Source organism: Arctopsyche grandis, chromosome 5, assembly GCF_051622035.1.
Source record: "Arctopsyche grandis isolate Sample6627 chromosome 5, ASM5162203v2, whole genome shotgun sequence".
In the NCBI taxonomy this organism is placed as follows: domain Eukaryota; kingdom Metazoa; phylum Arthropoda; class Insecta; order Trichoptera; family Hydropsychidae; genus Arctopsyche; species Arctopsyche grandis.
This window is the reverse complement of record NC_135359.1, coordinates 32789961-32807027: the sequence shown is the minus strand read 5'-3', so window position 1 is coordinate 32807027 and position 17067 is coordinate 32789961. Positions and strand designations below refer to the sequence as shown.

At 38.8% G+C, this 17067-nt stretch overlaps 1 protein-coding gene across 1 annotated transcript; it reads left to right on the top strand.

Moving 5' to 3' along the window:
* The first annotated feature begins 1547 nt into the window (after positions 1–1547).
* LOC143911450 (uncharacterized) lies at positions 1548–13481 on the top strand. Its single transcript, XM_077430318.1, has 33 exons — positions 1548–1588; positions 1666–1906; positions 4805–5041; positions 5125–5284; positions 5350–5512; positions 5594–5765; positions 5840–6058; positions 6176–6273; positions 6345–6473; positions 6559–6762; positions 6837–6911; positions 6994–7104; positions 7181–7441; positions 7513–7710; positions 7777–7893; positions 7975–8065; positions 8141–8238; positions 8326–8487; positions 8563–8607; positions 8682–8888; positions 8971–9222; positions 9295–9475; positions 9556–9698; positions 9785–10001; positions 10077–10237; positions 10816–11247; positions 11318–11533; positions 11622–11857; positions 11937–12196; positions 12261–12454; positions 12604–12707; positions 12785–12902; positions 12975–13481. The coding sequence occupies exons 2-33, from the start codon at positions 1732–1734 to the stop codon at positions 13116–13118; spliced, it is 5580 nt and encodes a 1859-aa protein (XP_077286444.1). The 5' UTR covers positions 1548–1588; positions 1666–1731; the 3' UTR covers positions 13119–13481.
* Positions 13482–17067: the final 3586 nt, after the last annotated feature.

Sequence of the window (17067 nt, the reverse complement as noted above, 5' to 3'; positions counted from 1 at the left end):
TTCATCTTAATTTTTTTTATTTAATAACTTGATATGCCAAAACCACTAGTAGGTACATATGTATAAGTTAAAGCGTTACATCAAATCAAATATGATCCAATTTAACTATTTAATCTATGTACATAGTCACCTACTACCATTAAGTTACTGGTTTGAGATAAAATTTCTAGTTAAGTCCTTAAATGTCCTTTACTTTCACGTAGCCCTGTGTAATTTTTCTTACTTTGAGACTTTTGTCTTTTCGGTGTGTATTCAGTCTAAAGATTTTACAATTAAAAAGTATTTTCTAAAATTATCTTATCACTAGCTATGTATATAAGAAATTTATAAGGAAAGACGAAAAAAGTGAAAAATTTGAAGTCAATCTATCTGAACTAAAGCTCCAATATAACTTGCCTTTTACGTCAAAGTCAATTAATATTTGAGATTATTAAATAACAATAAACTCAGTGTTTTTAAATTTAAATAAAATTAATAAAATCTTACGCCACCACTGTCTTTCAAAATGTCATCGAAAGCTTTCGTTAATGTAACAGTGGCAAGCATTTTAATTGAGCAAAATATTTATACGCATCGTAAACCTTTTTTCCGATGGACTTTTTATAACGAAACGAATCAAAATTGAACCATCATAAATTTAAGAATGGAATAATTGGGAAAGGTAGCAAAGCTGATGAATATATACATATGTATATACATACATATATGCATCAAAATAATACTTATGTAGATATGTTTATTACTCATCGTTTTCATCATCAAGGATGAAGTTTACTTTAATCCTCTATTTGATCTTCACACACTTATATTAATCCTTTCACTACACGCCCTATTACTTCAACTTTATAGTTCACTAGTGATAGACCCGATGAAAATGTCATCGAGTGGATTATAAGTAAAAACTACCTACATATAAACAATATAAAACAGCAATAGAAAAATGAATTTTCAGTAAATGCCGCTAAATACTCGTAGCACTATTTTCCTGAAGAAACATTGATAGCAAACAATATATATACAGGTTTTTTCTTGATTCTACCACCCAAACCTTACATGCATTAAACCTTACAAAGTTTCTTTCGAAATTATATATTAGAAGATTTTGCTATGTAAGTTATTCTATACACTCAAGCTTCCTTACTTTCTTTTGAGTACATTTTATTGGATATCCATCATTCGAATACACAAACTTTTTACTTGATTCATCATATTTTGACACTTTTCTTTTCACTACCTCCAACACATTTTACTTTATCTTAATACATTTTATTTACATTGACTATATGCTAAACTTCTTTCTACATCTTGGGTATCATTCAAGCTTTCCTTTGTGAATTTAGTTTTCAATATGTTATCCCGATCACACATATGTACTTCTATATCCATATTTTAATCCTTTCTTATTATTATAAGCATATTCTTTTCAAATTCTAATTATCCATTAATGTTATCTGTTACAAAAACCATCAGTTGAAGACGACTATTAGCCATGTGGCGCGAAAATGCGTCGAACCAAAGTCCACCTTCTTTTCGAAATAAAGATCTTTCAGTGGTGGAGGAGAAGCGGCCGAAGAAGGCTGGCCAGGAGGTTCCTGGAAGCTTTTCCACAAAGTCTACACACCCATCAAAACTTCGATTTGTATTACAAATTTATAATATTTCCAGATAGGGTAGGCGAAAATGATGTCAGATTAACTCATATGATGGTATTGGCGACATCGGGGAACTAAAATGTGGATGTACCACCATGGCCTCATCTCACCGAGACCAGGTGGAAACCGGCGGAAGTCAAGAAATATAACATCAAGATGTAGCCCCACGAGAAACTCAACTTCAGCAACGATGGCGCCACTGTCGCTGCTGATTCTGATGATGGCTTTCATCAACATCACAGCAGCCCAAACAGGTACTTAGTTTTCTTTTTTGTAATGAAAAATCATTGGAATTAATGTTTGCACACATATATGTAGTTAAAGGAATCAATGAGGGTACATTTCATCGTAAGCTAGAAACTAAGTATTTGGTTAAAATTGTTTTAAATTCTATGGACATCATGGCTGCATTATAAGCTTTTTATTGTATTTAACTACAAATAACGTAATTTCAAAGGTGAAAATTTGTATGCAAGCGATTCTAAAGATATAATGAAAAATCTATTGTATGCATACTTACATATATAGTCCAATGCACTCAAAGAAGTGTGGAACGCTGTATGCTCGGCATAATGAGGAAAGACAGGAAGCGGAACACGAGGGTGAAAAATATGATAAGGGTAGTGGACATAGTAGATAGAGTAAAGAGATTGAAATGGCAATGGGCGGGTCACGTGGCTAGAAGAATGGACGAAAGGTGGACAAAAGAAGTGCTAGAATGGTACCTGAGAGAATGCAAAAGGGTAAAAGGAAGATCGCAGGGAAGATGGGTAGACGAAATAAAGAAAATGTGTGGGGTGAGATGGATGAGAGTTGCGCAAAATAGATACGAATGGAAGCGTGTTTGAAAGGATGGTGAGCGGTTGTAGATGATGATATATCTTTTAGTAACATTACATATTATTAAGGTACATATTCAGTACAGTCGGTTGTTTTGGATTTTTTTTTTTACTTTTCTTAATTACTAAATATCATTCAATATTTTTGAACGATGCATACAATACAATACTTTGTATAAATTTATGTAAGGCGTGAATCAGTGCGAAAATAACTTGAATACCGCAAACCTGAAAATCACGGATTCGAATTATTAATTAATAATACATACCTACATATGAAATAGCGCTGTGTAGTGTACGGCGTGGTCGAGTTTGGGTCACCATTCTTTGAGTTTCAACCATATTGGTGGCGACTACTTTACTTCCTTCTCGCCCGTCATAATAAATTGTCGTGTTTAAAAAAGTATCGTCATTTCATTCCTCACGCCTCTATTGATCTTTAAAATGAGTGAAATGAAATACATCCACAATTATAAACACCCACGCCACTTTCACAATCAATGACCAAATATGACTAAAACAAATACATACATACATATATACTAGTTCACAAGAATATCGTATAAGTTGTTCGAAAACTAACTACTTTTGCAAAACTTGTCAAATTCCCTTCAATTTATTTTTACACGCTTTCAAATACTAGTAAGACTGAAATGATCAATCCTTCGATTAGAAGGATTACATTATATTTATGCAAATTGCACAACGGAAACATAGTAAACATAGGTAATTAGTTGATAATATTGATGGGTAACTTTGAGGCATCTAATAAGAATGTGTAAAGAAGAAAAATAGCGGAAAAAAGTAAAACTAAATTGAACTGATTGATTTAAATTTGTGCCGACCAGATAGCTTTATTAAATACGGCCATATCCCTAAATAAAAATAGACGATAGAAGTACTATAGTACGAGTGGTTCAATTTTTATTTCCAATTAAGTACAATGCAAATCGACAATAGTAGGTCAATCGAACGTTCGTTACGTCAATCAATCGTATATTTATCATTCGAAATGATCGTTGTAGTGACACCATCACTCTCTCAGTATCGAAACGGAAGAATTTAAATAGCAGAATAGTTCGCTTGATTAATTGACGAGCGCAATCACTTAAGTGAAAAGCGGGCAGACAAGTGCGTATAATTTTGAAATAGTGTCCTCGCCAATTGACCCGATCTATACTCATAAATCACGCAAAAAGGCTATGAACCCCTGAAGCCAAAAAACATTTCCTCAATTTATTTCTACCTAAAAAGGATCGTTTCCATGAGTGGTATGGGTTGTACGTTGATTGTACGTACATATGAACTTACATACGCAGATTATATCATCTTCTTTAATCAAATAGGATTTGAACTTTTCTTAGAATTTTATCACGTTTATCAATTTAAGTTGATCTTAAGTCTTATAATAATAATATATATATATATATATATATATATATATATATATATATATATATATATATATATATATATATATATATATATATATATATATATATATATATATATATATATATATATATATATATATATATAAACCGGACACGATGTATGTGGGTATGTGCCAGACCGTGAACACACAGACAATCGGAGTAAAGTGGTTGAGGAGACGCGGGGAAGTGGGGGGAGGCTGTGGAGCGTCATGTGACGTCAGGCCGAGCGATGAAAAGCATGTGCGACGTCAGGCCAAGCGATGGGTGACACATACGCACAAACACATTCATTCATAATTTCTAACGGGTTGAATTGGCGAGCGTGTAATGAGCGCACTTTTTATTTCGATTAATTATGTGCGCACGCGCCTATAAATTGCCTTACATTATATTTATATATAACATTTTATTTTAATTCCTTTATAATTTTAATTTTATTTTAATTCCTTTCTAAAACCACCTGTTGAAATCAACGGGCACAATACTAGTATTTTGTAATAAGAATTATTCAAAATCTCTCTGCAAAAGGTAGGAATTAGATTACAATCTCTAGGTATTTCCATTTCGGGTATTCAATTTCTTCTTACTAATTCTTTAAATACATAAATATTTTTGCTCCCTGGCTATACATATGCATATCCGAATGTTTTAGTCTTCTTACTGGAATCCTCCCTTTTAACAACCAAGTTGTATCTCAAAAATCCTCTCCTTTTCTCCTGTGTTCCATCGGCCGAAACTTTCCTCAGAATATACTCAAAACTTTTGACTTGCCAAAACTAAAAACATACGTACCAATGAAGCTGCTAGTTTTATTAATTTATTAATCTTGTTAATGTTCTTCACGATTGTTACCCGATTTATTTTTGAATAATTTTAGGAGGTATTGCGGACATACTCGAACTGACTGGAATAGCTGATCTTCCATCTGGCGTTTCCTTGACATCACCAAGGTGCTATCCGAACGATACAATACCTGATGACAGTGGAACAGTTGGATTAAATAGAGCTTACCATCTGAAAGAATATGCTCAGCTCACTGTACAAACAGCCGTTGCTTTCCCAAATGGGTTCCCAGTAGATTTTTCTTTACTTTTCGTTGTAAGGACCACTAAAGGTAAGCAACTTAAACCATGTACTATATTTTAGTGTTCTACATACATACAACTCCAGTGCTAAAGTATGGGCTTTAACTTTAAGGTAAAGAACAAACTACCCTAATGACAGTCTATTCAGACTCTGGAGACGAGCAATTACTCATATCTCTAGGAACCGATGTTTCTATATTCTACGAGGACATCGACGGTAATCCTTCTGATGGAAATATGGTGTCCTTCGGCGTCAATATAGACGATGGAGAGTAAGTAAAATTGTGAGGTAACCAAATTTATTAGTAAAAATTAATTAATCGATTTTTTCCCTCAGATGGCATCGTTTAGGTTTGAGCGTGAAAGGAGATTCCATGACTTTGATAGTAGATTGTGATCAATCTGTGACGAGACCCTTGGATAGAAATTCAAATTCAACCCTGAATATAAAAGGTCTCATTATTTTGGGACAACAGTTATCTGACGATGATGTATTTACTGTAAGCTTTTTTTTATTTTTATTTTTTATATATAATACATACATATATTTTTTTTTTGTACAAAATAATTTTATGAAATAGGGAGACGTTGAATTGGTTCAAATAGCAGATACTCCAGATGTGGCTTACGAGATCTGCACTAAAATAGTACCGGATTGTCCATTGGGTGCAAATTTGGTCGAAAGCCGAAGAAACACGACTTGGATAAGCAGTGGAAGGGGTGATGGTCGAGGATCTGCTACAGTAGTTACTGGTGATTTTGCGGCTTTTTTAGCATTCAATAAAGCATCTGACCCAAAAAACTTTACCCAAATGCTTAAATTCCAGGATCTTACAATGGGACGTCATCGGGAGGATACGGTGTAGCTGTAAATAGTTTTGATAACAACAAATTTGACGACGATGGCGATTCCGATGAAAATGACTACGACGACAATGCTATCAAAGTCAACTTCAACTATACCGAGGGATTTGGAGCTCCGCCAAATTTTGGCTTTGTTTATTCCACTGGAGAAGAAAGTTCTAGCAGTGCTACTCTCGAGAGAGGTCAGTTTAAATTTGTAATTGTTTTACTTGGTCTAAAATTAGTCCAATTGTTTGACTAGAATGTGTAGAGTTTAAATTTAAGTATGTGTATTATTAAAATATAAATAATTTATTCAGTTGGAAGCAATGAAAACATTCAACCTGGAAGATGGAATGTAGATTCTGAAATAACAAGTACTTATAACAGGACTGGAGGATCTTTAATAGGACCAAGGGTATGAAATTGTATAAAATTCCACTAAAAATCACATCAACCATTGACTAACAATTTATCTGTTTTATCTAGGATTTTGGATTGGAGATTGCAGGTACAGGAAACGTAGCACCAGGTGGTACCCAACCAGTAGTAATTGAAGAAAGCGAAACAACTACCGAAATTCAATTAATCAGGCCGATTACTCCTATTCCTACGAATGTAATTTGTTGTTAAATCAAAATTGACTGTACAAGTTTGTTACTTTTAAAAATTAGCAGCAAGTATAACTATGTATTTATTGCAGAGATCTGATGTGGGTGTTTCGTCGGCTCCTGATGGCTCTTATGGTATTCCTTACAATCCAAACAGAGGTCCTCCAGGACCCAGAGGCTATCCTGGACCACCGGGCAATACTGGTCCTACTGGACCAAGGGGTGAAAGAGGAAGAGATGGAATTTCAGGAACTGATGGTATTCAAGGAGTGCCAGGACACGTTTTTTTAATACCAGTAAGTAATAAACAGAAAAATGAACAATATTCATATATATTACAATTACTATCATGATTTTGGTATTATTTTAGTTGAATCAAATTGGTAGTGATAAAGGACCTGATGGACAAACTGAAGCTTTACAACAAACGCTTAATCAATATATTGTAATAAACGAAAAAAAATAACAATAATAATTTAGAGTCGTTTTTAATTTTCGTATTAATTTATATTTTTATATGACTTTAGGGCTCTATGAAAGGATCTCCTGGTCCAAGAGGATTAACGGGTCCACCGGGTCCAGAAGGACTTTCTGGTTCTGATGGGAATAAGGGAGAACCGGGCGATAATGGAGAGCCGGTAAAATAAAATTTGAAAATGTTTAAAATTGTGTTTATTAAATTTATTTATGGAAATGAATTCCATTTAATTTCAGGGTCCTCCTGGATTGAGAGGTCCTTTAGGACTTCAGGGTCGTGAAGGTCGTCGAGGAAAACCCGGTAGAGATGGTCAAAGAGGAGCTACTGGAGTGCCTGGAAATAAGGGAGAAGTTGGTTATGCTGGAATTATGGGATTACCAGGCGAAAAAGGTGAAAGAGGTGCTCAAGGTGCTGCTGGAGAGCAAGGTTTACCCGGAAACGAAGGACATCAAGGCGAAGATGGTCCACCCGGTCTTGCAGGTCTGCCTGGAGAACTTGTAAGTTTATTTTTAGACAAATTGAATATGAAAAACTTAAAAAGTTATGTATATCATTATAAATATTTTAGGGTCCAAGAGGTTTTATAGGCACGCGTGGTTTTCCTGGGCTTCCGGGAAGTCCTGGAATTCCAGGAGCTGAAGGTCCTTTCGGTCCAAAAGGAAACCCTGGACTTCAAGGTCAGCCTGGAGCACCTGGACAAAATGGACCTCCGGGACCTATTGGACCACCTGGTCCGATTGGTCTTTTGGGCCCTACTGGGATTCAAGTGAGTGTTGAATTATATTTTGTATTTAATATTTTAGTAGTCTTCTTTAACCTAGGTTACTTTTAGGGTCCTCCAGGAAAACCTGGTCTTCCTGGCCTACCTGGCACCGATGGACCTCCGGGAAATACTGGAAACCCAGGACACCCAGGCAATAAGGGAGAACAAGGACCTCCTGGACATCAGGTTAATATTACATTACATAATTTTGTTTAAGTAATAATAATAATAGCACTAATGAATATACTTAATTTTTTTAATTTAAAGGGCACTGTGGGTTTTCCGGGAAGTAGAGGCCCAAAAGGAGATGATGGACTTCGAGGTCAATTGGGAGACAAAGGAGATAAAGGGGAAAAAGGTTAATTTTATTATGTATATTATAATTTTATGTTTCCATATACGTACATTGCATAAAATATATTCAAAAATTAAGGAATGGATGGCGAAAAGGGTGATATGGGACAAAAAGGCAATAAAGGTTCTATTGGTTTAACTGGAATTCCTGGTGTTGAAGGACCCGAAGGACCTAAAGTATGTATATATATGTATATTTTAATTGTAAACTAAAACGAGCAGAAAAGTTTTCTTTCGAAAAAAATATAATCTTTCTTGAAAAAGGGTTACGATGGACCTCGCGGAGAAACTGGAGTTATAGGTGCTCAAGGTGAAAAAGGTAAGCAAGGGCCTCAAGGTCTAATAGGATACCCAGGAAATCCTGGTGAAAAAGGTGACAAAGGTGCAACTGGAAGATCAGGAGCAGCTGGAGACAAAGGAGAACCAGTACGTAGATTTTTTTTAGACGTATATATGCATATTTATAAGTGCATAAATAATAACTAGTTAATTTTTTAATAGGGACATCACGGTTTACAAGGAGAGCGAGGTGAAATGGGCCCGAGAGTATGAAAACTTTGAATTGATATTATATAAAGCACGCATCTAAACTTCTGATTAATATAAACATTATTATAAAGGGATTTAGAGGCACTCGTGGTAGAAGGGGTTCAGAAGGCACTCCAGGCCCCAAAGGAGATACTGGACAACCTGGTCCACCGGGTTCTCAAGGTGAGCAAGGACCACAAGGGCCGGAAGGTACACGCGGTTACCCAGGAGTACAAGGAGCCCCAGGAAACAGCGGAAAAGATGGTCTACCAGGATTGCCGGGAGAAAGAGGTCCTCCGGTAAGAAAATCATAGGTAAACTTTTCCCTCGAATAAGAATATATTATACATATGATTAACGAATTGATATTTTTAAATGTAGGGAGATACTGGATCACCAGGTGCAGTAGGTGTTGCCGGTGTTATCGGACCACTAGGACCTCCAGGTGAGCCTGGAGTTTCTGGAGCACCTGGAGCACCAGGAATTCCGGGTCCACCAGGAGAAATAGGTTCTACAGGGGATACTGGACGAGAAGGGCCAGCTGGTGTTGCCGGACCGGAGGGTCGATCTGGTCCTCCAGGATCATCAGGTCTTCCTGGATTCCCAGGAGAAAGGGGAAACACCGGACAACCTGTATTTATTATTATATTTTCAATCAAATATTATTTACTTGCACTTATTAATTTTTGCGTGAATTTTAAATAGGGAATGGTAGGATTGAAGGGAGATCAAGGACCAACTGGTCCGATTGGACCATCAGGAGATAAGGGCCAACTAGGCGAAACTGGAAAAGAGGGTCCTCCGGGTCCTGAGGGAAGGGTTGGACAGCCCGGACCAGCTGGGTCACCTGGTATGAAAGGAGAAAGAGGAGAACCTGGGCCATTGGGTAAGAAAATTTACATTTAAATAATTAAGTTAAATTATAAATTAAAAGCTATTTAATAATGTTTCTATAATACATAATAGGCCCAGCTGGAAGAGATGGATTACCTGGCTTAAGAGGACTTCCCGGTCCTCCTGGCCCTATAGGAACACCGGGAGAAGATGGAGATAAAGGCGATATTGGATCTCCAGGTGAAAAAGGTTTCAAAGGCTCACGGGGTGAAACTGTAAGCAAAATTTTAGTAACTTGTTATTAAATTTAACCAATTCAAACGTAAAATTTCTACATGTACATACAAATTTTATAAACAAGGGACCAGTTGGATCACCGGGATCTCAAGGACTGCGTGGAGGGCCTGGACCAGTTGGACCACAAGGTGAAAAAGGTCCACCGGGAGAAATGGGTAGACAGGGTGGCAAAGGTGAAGATGGTCCCAGAGGAATACCGGGTCCAGCCGGACCAGCAGGATCTCAAGGACTGCCTGGACCATCTGGAGCTAAAGGCGAAGCTGGAGACGAAGGAGCTACAGGTTAACAAATTGTTAATTAATAATTTTGATGATGGCAACTATCAGTTTCAATAAATAAATAAAATCGTTTTATAGGACCAACTGGGCCAATTGGCTCACCTGGTGAAGCGGGCAGAAGAGGTCCAAAAGGAGCAGAAGGTGGATTGGGATCTCCGGGTCCAGATGGCGCAAAAGGTCCTTCTGGCGCTGATGGTCCACCTGGGCCCCCAGGACCGACTGGTGAACTAGGAAAAGTGGTAAGGAAAACTATATATATGTATTATATGTACATGTGCATATACATACATATGTATGAATAAATGTATATGCATACAAATATATATGTGTGTATGTAGAATGTCACTAGTTTATATGGTACTAGCTGAACCCCAGCATGCGTTGCAATGCCATAATAACGCATGCAATTCCCGTTCCCGTTCCCGTTCTCGTTCCCGTTCCCGTTCCCGTTTGTCGGAAAAACGCAGGTAGCGAACAAATTTGAAATTATTGCGTTGCAATGACACTCATTCCCGTTTCCGTTCCCGTTTTTCACAGTAATCTTCCCGGACATGCACACAACAAATCCTGAAAGTTTCATCGTAATCGGTTCAGTGGTTTAGCAGCCTATTCGAGACACACACACCCACACAGACATTAATTTATATATATATATATATATATATATATATATATATATATATATATATATATATATATATATATATATATATATATATATATATATATATATATATATATAGATTTAATGTTATTATAATTATTTATACATATTGTACATATATAAATGTTTATATGCAAAATTTCACTTTTTAAGGGTGAAAGAGGTCCACCTGGTTTACGAGGAGAAGAAGGAAAATCCGGTCCGTCTGGACCAATCGGACTTCGTGGACCTGTAGGACCTGAAGGACCTAAAGGCTCAGCAGGCCCACCAGGTTTTCCAGGAAGTCCAGGTGAGGCCGGAATACAGGGTCCCAAAGGCGAACCAGGAAAGAATGGCGACGATGGTAGACAAGGTGATGCTGGATCCCCTGGTGAAATTGGATTACCTGGAAAAACGGGTGAAGTTGGTTTACCAGGTAAATCTGGCCCAGAAGGTCTAGCAGGAATTCAAGGCAATACTGGACTTCCCGGAGAAAAGGGGGATCAAGGTCCTCCGGGATCAGCAGGAGAACTTGGACCTTCGGGACCCGCAGGTGAACCAGGGACTCAAGGACCAATAGGATTACGAGGACAACCTGGACCTGCTGTAAAAATTTTATGATATGAAATAAAATATACAATTCGATGTTGTGATTTTATGCCATATATTGATTTAGGGTGAAGTTGGATCTCCGGGAAAACTAGGATCAACAGGGCCATCGGGAAAACCTGGCGATGCAGGTCCAAGAGGTGCAAAAGGTGATCGTGGTCGACGAGGTCCTAAGGGACATCGCGGTGAAATGGGATTTATGGGAGAAAAAGGTGCAATAGGAGAGAAAGGAGAACCAGGACCCAAAGGGCCTCCTGGACCAGAAGGATCGAAAGGAGAAACGGTAATTAAACATATTTAATATTTTTAAATATTAAATATGTTTAATTAATATTTTATGTAAAGGAATTAATGATATTTTTAAATAAAAGGGGCCCATAGGACCGCTAGGAATTAAAGGTAACGACGGCCCTCAAGGAGCAATAGGCTTAGAAGGACAATTGGGTCCTAAAGGTATCGAAGGAGTAGGAGGAATGAAAGGAGAACAGGGTCTACCTGGACCTCCAGGACTACCCGGTGCGCCAGCTGAAATGCCACTTCTGCCACCAGAATTGTTATTCCAAAATGATGGCACTCCAAGAACAAGAAGAAGCATTAACAATAAGCAGTAAGAAAAAAATATTGTATTTAAAAATATACGTATATATGTATACAAAGTATTATAATATAAATTTTAATACTTACAGGGAATTTGACATTCACTCGGATGATATTGAAACACTTTTAACACCTTTAAGTAAATTAGATGGCACTCAACACAAAAAGAACTACGCAAGTACCTCCACAGAAGACATGGAAGATATAGGACCCAAATTCTTGGATATGTACAGTTCGATTTATGCTATGCGTGAAGATTTAGAAAATATCAGGAAACCTTCAGGTTCTCGAGAGAATCCCGTCAGGTGTTGCAAGGACTTACATTTGGGACATCCACACTATAAAGACGGTAAACATTTTTTTTTATTAATCTGAGATAATAAGATCGTATCTAACTGAAACATTTTCAACAGGGTGGTATTGGATTGATCCAAACCTGGGTATGAACGATGATGCTATCTACGTGTTTTGCAATATGACAGCTCAAGGCGAAACCTGCATGTATCCAGACATTCACACAGCTAGTATCCACAACATTCCATGGCAGAAGGAAAATTCTAACCATAGATCTTCAAATTGGTTCTCAGCGCTACGGGGCGGATTCAAAGTAAGCGTTATACTGCTATAATCATAAATATTAAGTTGTTTGGGATTTTTTAGATGTCAAGTAGAATAGAATATGCAAATAAGAAACTCGCTACTTATGTCACATTGAGACGGGTAATATTGAAATAAAAAAAAATATTTTAATTTCAGATAACTTATGAATCAGTAGGGCAAGTTCAAATGACTTTCCTAAGATTGCTGTCTGAAAGTGCACGGCAGAATTTCACATACAACTGCGAAAATTCAGTAGCATGGTAACTTATTCCTCTTCATATTTAAAATGAAAATAATTCATTATATTATAATATATAAATAAATATTAAATTTTCAGGTACAATTCTGAATCGTTTGGTTACGAGCTTTCTCTGAAACTTCGAGGTTTCAACGAAATTGAATTTTCACATGATAGACCTAGAATCAGACCCAATGTTCTGTTCGACGGTTGTAAGGTGAATTAAAAAATATATATTTTTAAAATAATAATAACAAATGATGTGTATTAAATATGCGTTTACTTTCAGACGGGAAAAACTAAGAGCAAAACTGTATTAGAGTTACAAACTAAGAAGTTGGATTTGTTACCAGTTGTCGATTTCTTGCCAATGGACTATGGTAAATCAGGTCAAGCATTCGGATTTCAAATTGGACCAGTTTGTTTCAGATGAATAATCATAATTAAAAAGGAAAAAAATCGTATTAACTAAGACTGAAACAAAGCATTTTCATCGTGTTCTAGTATTTTATGTGAATGTAATTGAAAACTGGTTGAAAAAAAAAGAAAATTTGTATGAATGATTGGAATACCATTTTTGATGAAAGCATTGAAAATTCCAAGCGACTGCGGCTCTATGGTGAATAATTAATTGTTAAGTATTTATGTTGTTTTAAGACTTATTTATTGTTTGTGATTGTGACCCTTGTTTTTTGTAAATAGTAATAGTTTTAATTATTTTTATACGAAATGAATTATACATGTAAGTTGATAATAATTTGTATTTTGGCCAAAATATATAATTATGGAAATCATTTGTTTCGCTATTTATTCAAAACGCATTAAAGTTCTCGTTCACTTATTTATTAATATTTTATTTCTATACAAATGGCCATTGGCTGGAGTGTTTCCCCCACTTGAAAAATTGATTTTAGAAAGAGAAATGTTGGATTAACCATCCATTTTGATTAATAAATGCGAATTTAAGTAATATAATGCAAACTTCAATTAGCATATAGGGCGGGTGATAGGTTTCGACCGATTCCCGGCATATGGAAACACTGTTTGTGTTTGTAAGAGGATGTCTCCTTAAATACGAGTCTTCAGTATCTCGTAATTCATTGACTTGTGTAATAAAAAATGCTGCATTGTTTGTAATTGGCCAGGAAGGCGCATTGGGGTTTACCTGTAAGGCCTTCCTTGTATATATGTAAAAAAAAAAGAAAAAAAAAAAAATATATATATATATATACAGTGGCGGACTGGTCATACAAGCGAACATGCCCGATGGCATGTGGGCCCCACTATCTGTTAGAAAATATGGGCCCTCAGTAAAATTAAATAACTTTTTAACTATTTCACGTGTGTAAAAATTTATAGGATATTGCACTTTAACAGCCCAAGGATCGATTAACTTTTTTTATTAGGCTCGAAATGTAAGTTTCAACATTTGCGTGGGCCCTTTTGCTGGGCCGATTTCTAACCTCAATATTATGTATATACCAATATCTATGTAACAACTACCTACTGAAATAAAAATGGGAATATTAAACTGAATTGCTTCAAACAATATTGATAGGACGATTCATCAACCAGCGATTTAAATTTACTTCATACTTTCAAAATAACATTTGATTATACTTCGACGATATAGTAAGATTTAAATACACAATTTTAAACAGTTTCCAAATATAAAATCTATTCGTAATCTAGACACATCCATGTATATAGAAATATAGGATAGGGGCCCCCTCCCCAAAATCCCGATTTTCGCATGATCACAAAACTTTATCTATTGTTATTACGTACATATGTATGTATGTATGTATATACATAGATAAAGTGTCGGTAGAAATTAAGTTAATTGATAGTTTTTTAGTGACTCAGTTTGATGGTCGATTTTTGTTGACCATGTGAAGATTTTTAGAAAAAAAATTTCGCCTGCGGCGCTTTTTTCATAATATTTTTTTAAAATTCTTTTATCAAAAATAAGCTTATTTTTTTCATATTTTATAACTCAATAAGGTGTATGCAAAGAATATTTTCCATTTTTATTCCGATATAAAAAAGATTTTTTGAAAAAAAAACAATTTGACCAATCTTTGCCTGCGCCCCTCAAGAAAAAGCTGAAATGATGTCCCTGATTGTTTTCTACCGAAAGTAAAAGCCGCTTTTATGTCGCATTCTTTTATGATGCATTCTATTTACCTAGGACAAGGGTTAAAAAGAAATATACAATGTAATTTATGGATCTATTTTGCTTTTGCCATTTTTCTTGTACTTAAATTTGTTTATTCCCATTTTTGAAAAAAATTTTTTTTTACCCTTGATTTTTAGCGTGATGGAAAGAAGAAAATTTTGTTATATGGGGGGGGGGGACAAATTTTTTTAACCCTGGGTGGGCCCCCTTTGACTCCTGGCATGCACTAATTTCAGTCCCAGTCCGCCACTGTATATATATATATATATATATATATATATATATATATATATATATATATATATATATATATATATATATATACTAGCTGTATTACCCGGCTTCGCTCAGTGTTTATAATATAAACCGCTTAAACATGACTAAGCTAATTTAATTAAAAAAAAAAAAAATTAAAAAAAAATTTAAAAATTAAAAAAAAAAATAAAAAAAAAATAAAAAAAAAATCAAAAAAAAAAAATAAAAAAAAAAATAAAAAAAAAATTAAAAAAAAATTAAAAAAAAATTTTTTAAAAAATCAAAAAAAAAAATCAAAATTTTTTTTTGCCTTCTAGGGCTTCGCCCTCGGCGCCCCCCTGAGCCTTTGCCTTCTAGGGCTTCGCCCCTCCACGCCCCATGAGCAATTGCCGTTTAGGGCTTCGCCCCCCTTAGTTAATGCCTTTTAGGGCTTCGCCCCTCCGCGCCCCCATGATTAAATGCCGTCTAAGGCTTCGCCCCCATGATCAGTTGCCTTTTAGGGCTTCGCCCCCCGCGCCCCCAAGATTAATTGCCGTTTAGGGCTTCGCCCCCCTTAGTTAATGCCTTTTAGGGCTTCGCCCCTCCGCGCCCCCATGATTAAATGCCGTCTAAGGCTTCGCCCCCATGATCAGTTGCCTTTTAGGGCTTCGCCCCTCCGCGCCCCCATGATTAATTGCCGTCTAGGGCTTCGCCCCCCTTAGTTAATGCCTATTAGGGCTTGCGCCCCATGAGGCTGGGCCCCCCGGGCCCCCTTCGGGGCCCCACGGGGCTGCGCCCCTTGTGGCGCCCCCTTTTGAGCCCCATGGGGCTGCGCCCCATGAGGCTGGGCCCCCCGGGCCCCCACGGGGCTGCGCCCCTTGTGGCGCCCCCTTTTGAGCCCCATGGGGCTGCGCCCCATGAGGCTGGGCCCCCCGGGCCCCCTTCGGGGCCCCACGGGGCTGCGCCCCTTGTGGCGCCCCCTTTTGAGCCCCATGGGGCTGCGCCCCATGAGGCTGGGCCCCCCGGGCCCCCTTCGGGGCCCCACGGGGCTGCGCCCCTTGTGGCGCCCCCTTCGGGGCCCCACGGGGCTGCGCCCCTTGTGGCGCCCCCTTCGGGGCCCCACGGGGCTGCGCCCCTTGTGGCGCCCCCTTTTGAGCCCCATGGGGCTGCGCCCCATGAGGCTGGGCCCCCCGCGCCCCCTTCGGGGCTTCACGGGGCTGCGCCCCTTGTGGCGCCCCCTTTTGAGCCCCATGGGGCTGCGCCCCATGAGGCTGGGCCCCCCGGGCCCCCTTCGGGGCCCCACGGGGCTGCGCCCCTTGTGGCGCCCCCTTTTGAGCCCCATGGGGCTGCGCCCCATGAGGCTGGGCCCCCCGGGCCCCCTTCGGGGCCCCACGGGGCTGCGCCCCTTGTGGCGCCCCCTTTTGAGCCCCATGGGGCTGCGCCCCATGAGGCTGGGCCCCCCGCGCCCCCTTCGGGGCTTCACGGGGCTGCGCCCCTTGTGGCGCCCCCTTTTGAGCCCCACGGGGCTGCGCCCCTTGTGGCGCCCCTGGCGGGGCCCCATTAAACTACTCGCCTTGCGCCCCCGCGGGGGTGAATCCATTGAAACGAAAAAAAAAATCGGCGCCCATGGATCGAAAAAAAAAAAAAATCGAATCACGTGTTCGATGACGTCACCGATCTACTGGCGCCCCCTTTTGAGCCCCATGGGGCTGCGCCCCATGAGGCTGGGCCCCCCGGGCCCCCTTCGGGGCCCCACGGGGCTGCGCCCCTTGTGGCGCCCCCTTTTGAGCCCCATGGGGCTGCGCCCCATGAGGCTGGGCCCCCCGCGCCCCCTTCGGGGCTTCACGGGGCTGCGCCCCTTGTGGCGCCCCCTTTTGAGCCCCACGGGGCTGCGCCCCTTGTGGCGCCCCTGGCGGGGCCCCATTAAACTACTCGCCTTGCGCCCCCGCGGGGGTGAATCCATTGAAAC

What these genes read in the sequence shown, in the direction of transcription:
- LOC143911450 (XM_077430318.1), top strand. Translation starts at nt 1,732, where the DNA reads ATGTGGATGTACCACCATGGCCTCATCTCACCGAGACCAGGTGGAAAC. An exon ending in CAGTGCTACTCTCGAGAGAG is followed by an intron (nt 6,059 to 6,175) that starts GTCAGTTTAAAT and finishes TAATTTATTCAG; the next exon opens with TTGGAAGCAATGAAAACATT. An exon ending in CGGGCGATAATGGAGAGCCG is followed by an intron (nt 7,105 to 7,180) that starts GTAAAATAAAAT and finishes ATTTAATTTCAG; the next exon opens with GGTCCTCCTGGATTGAGAGG.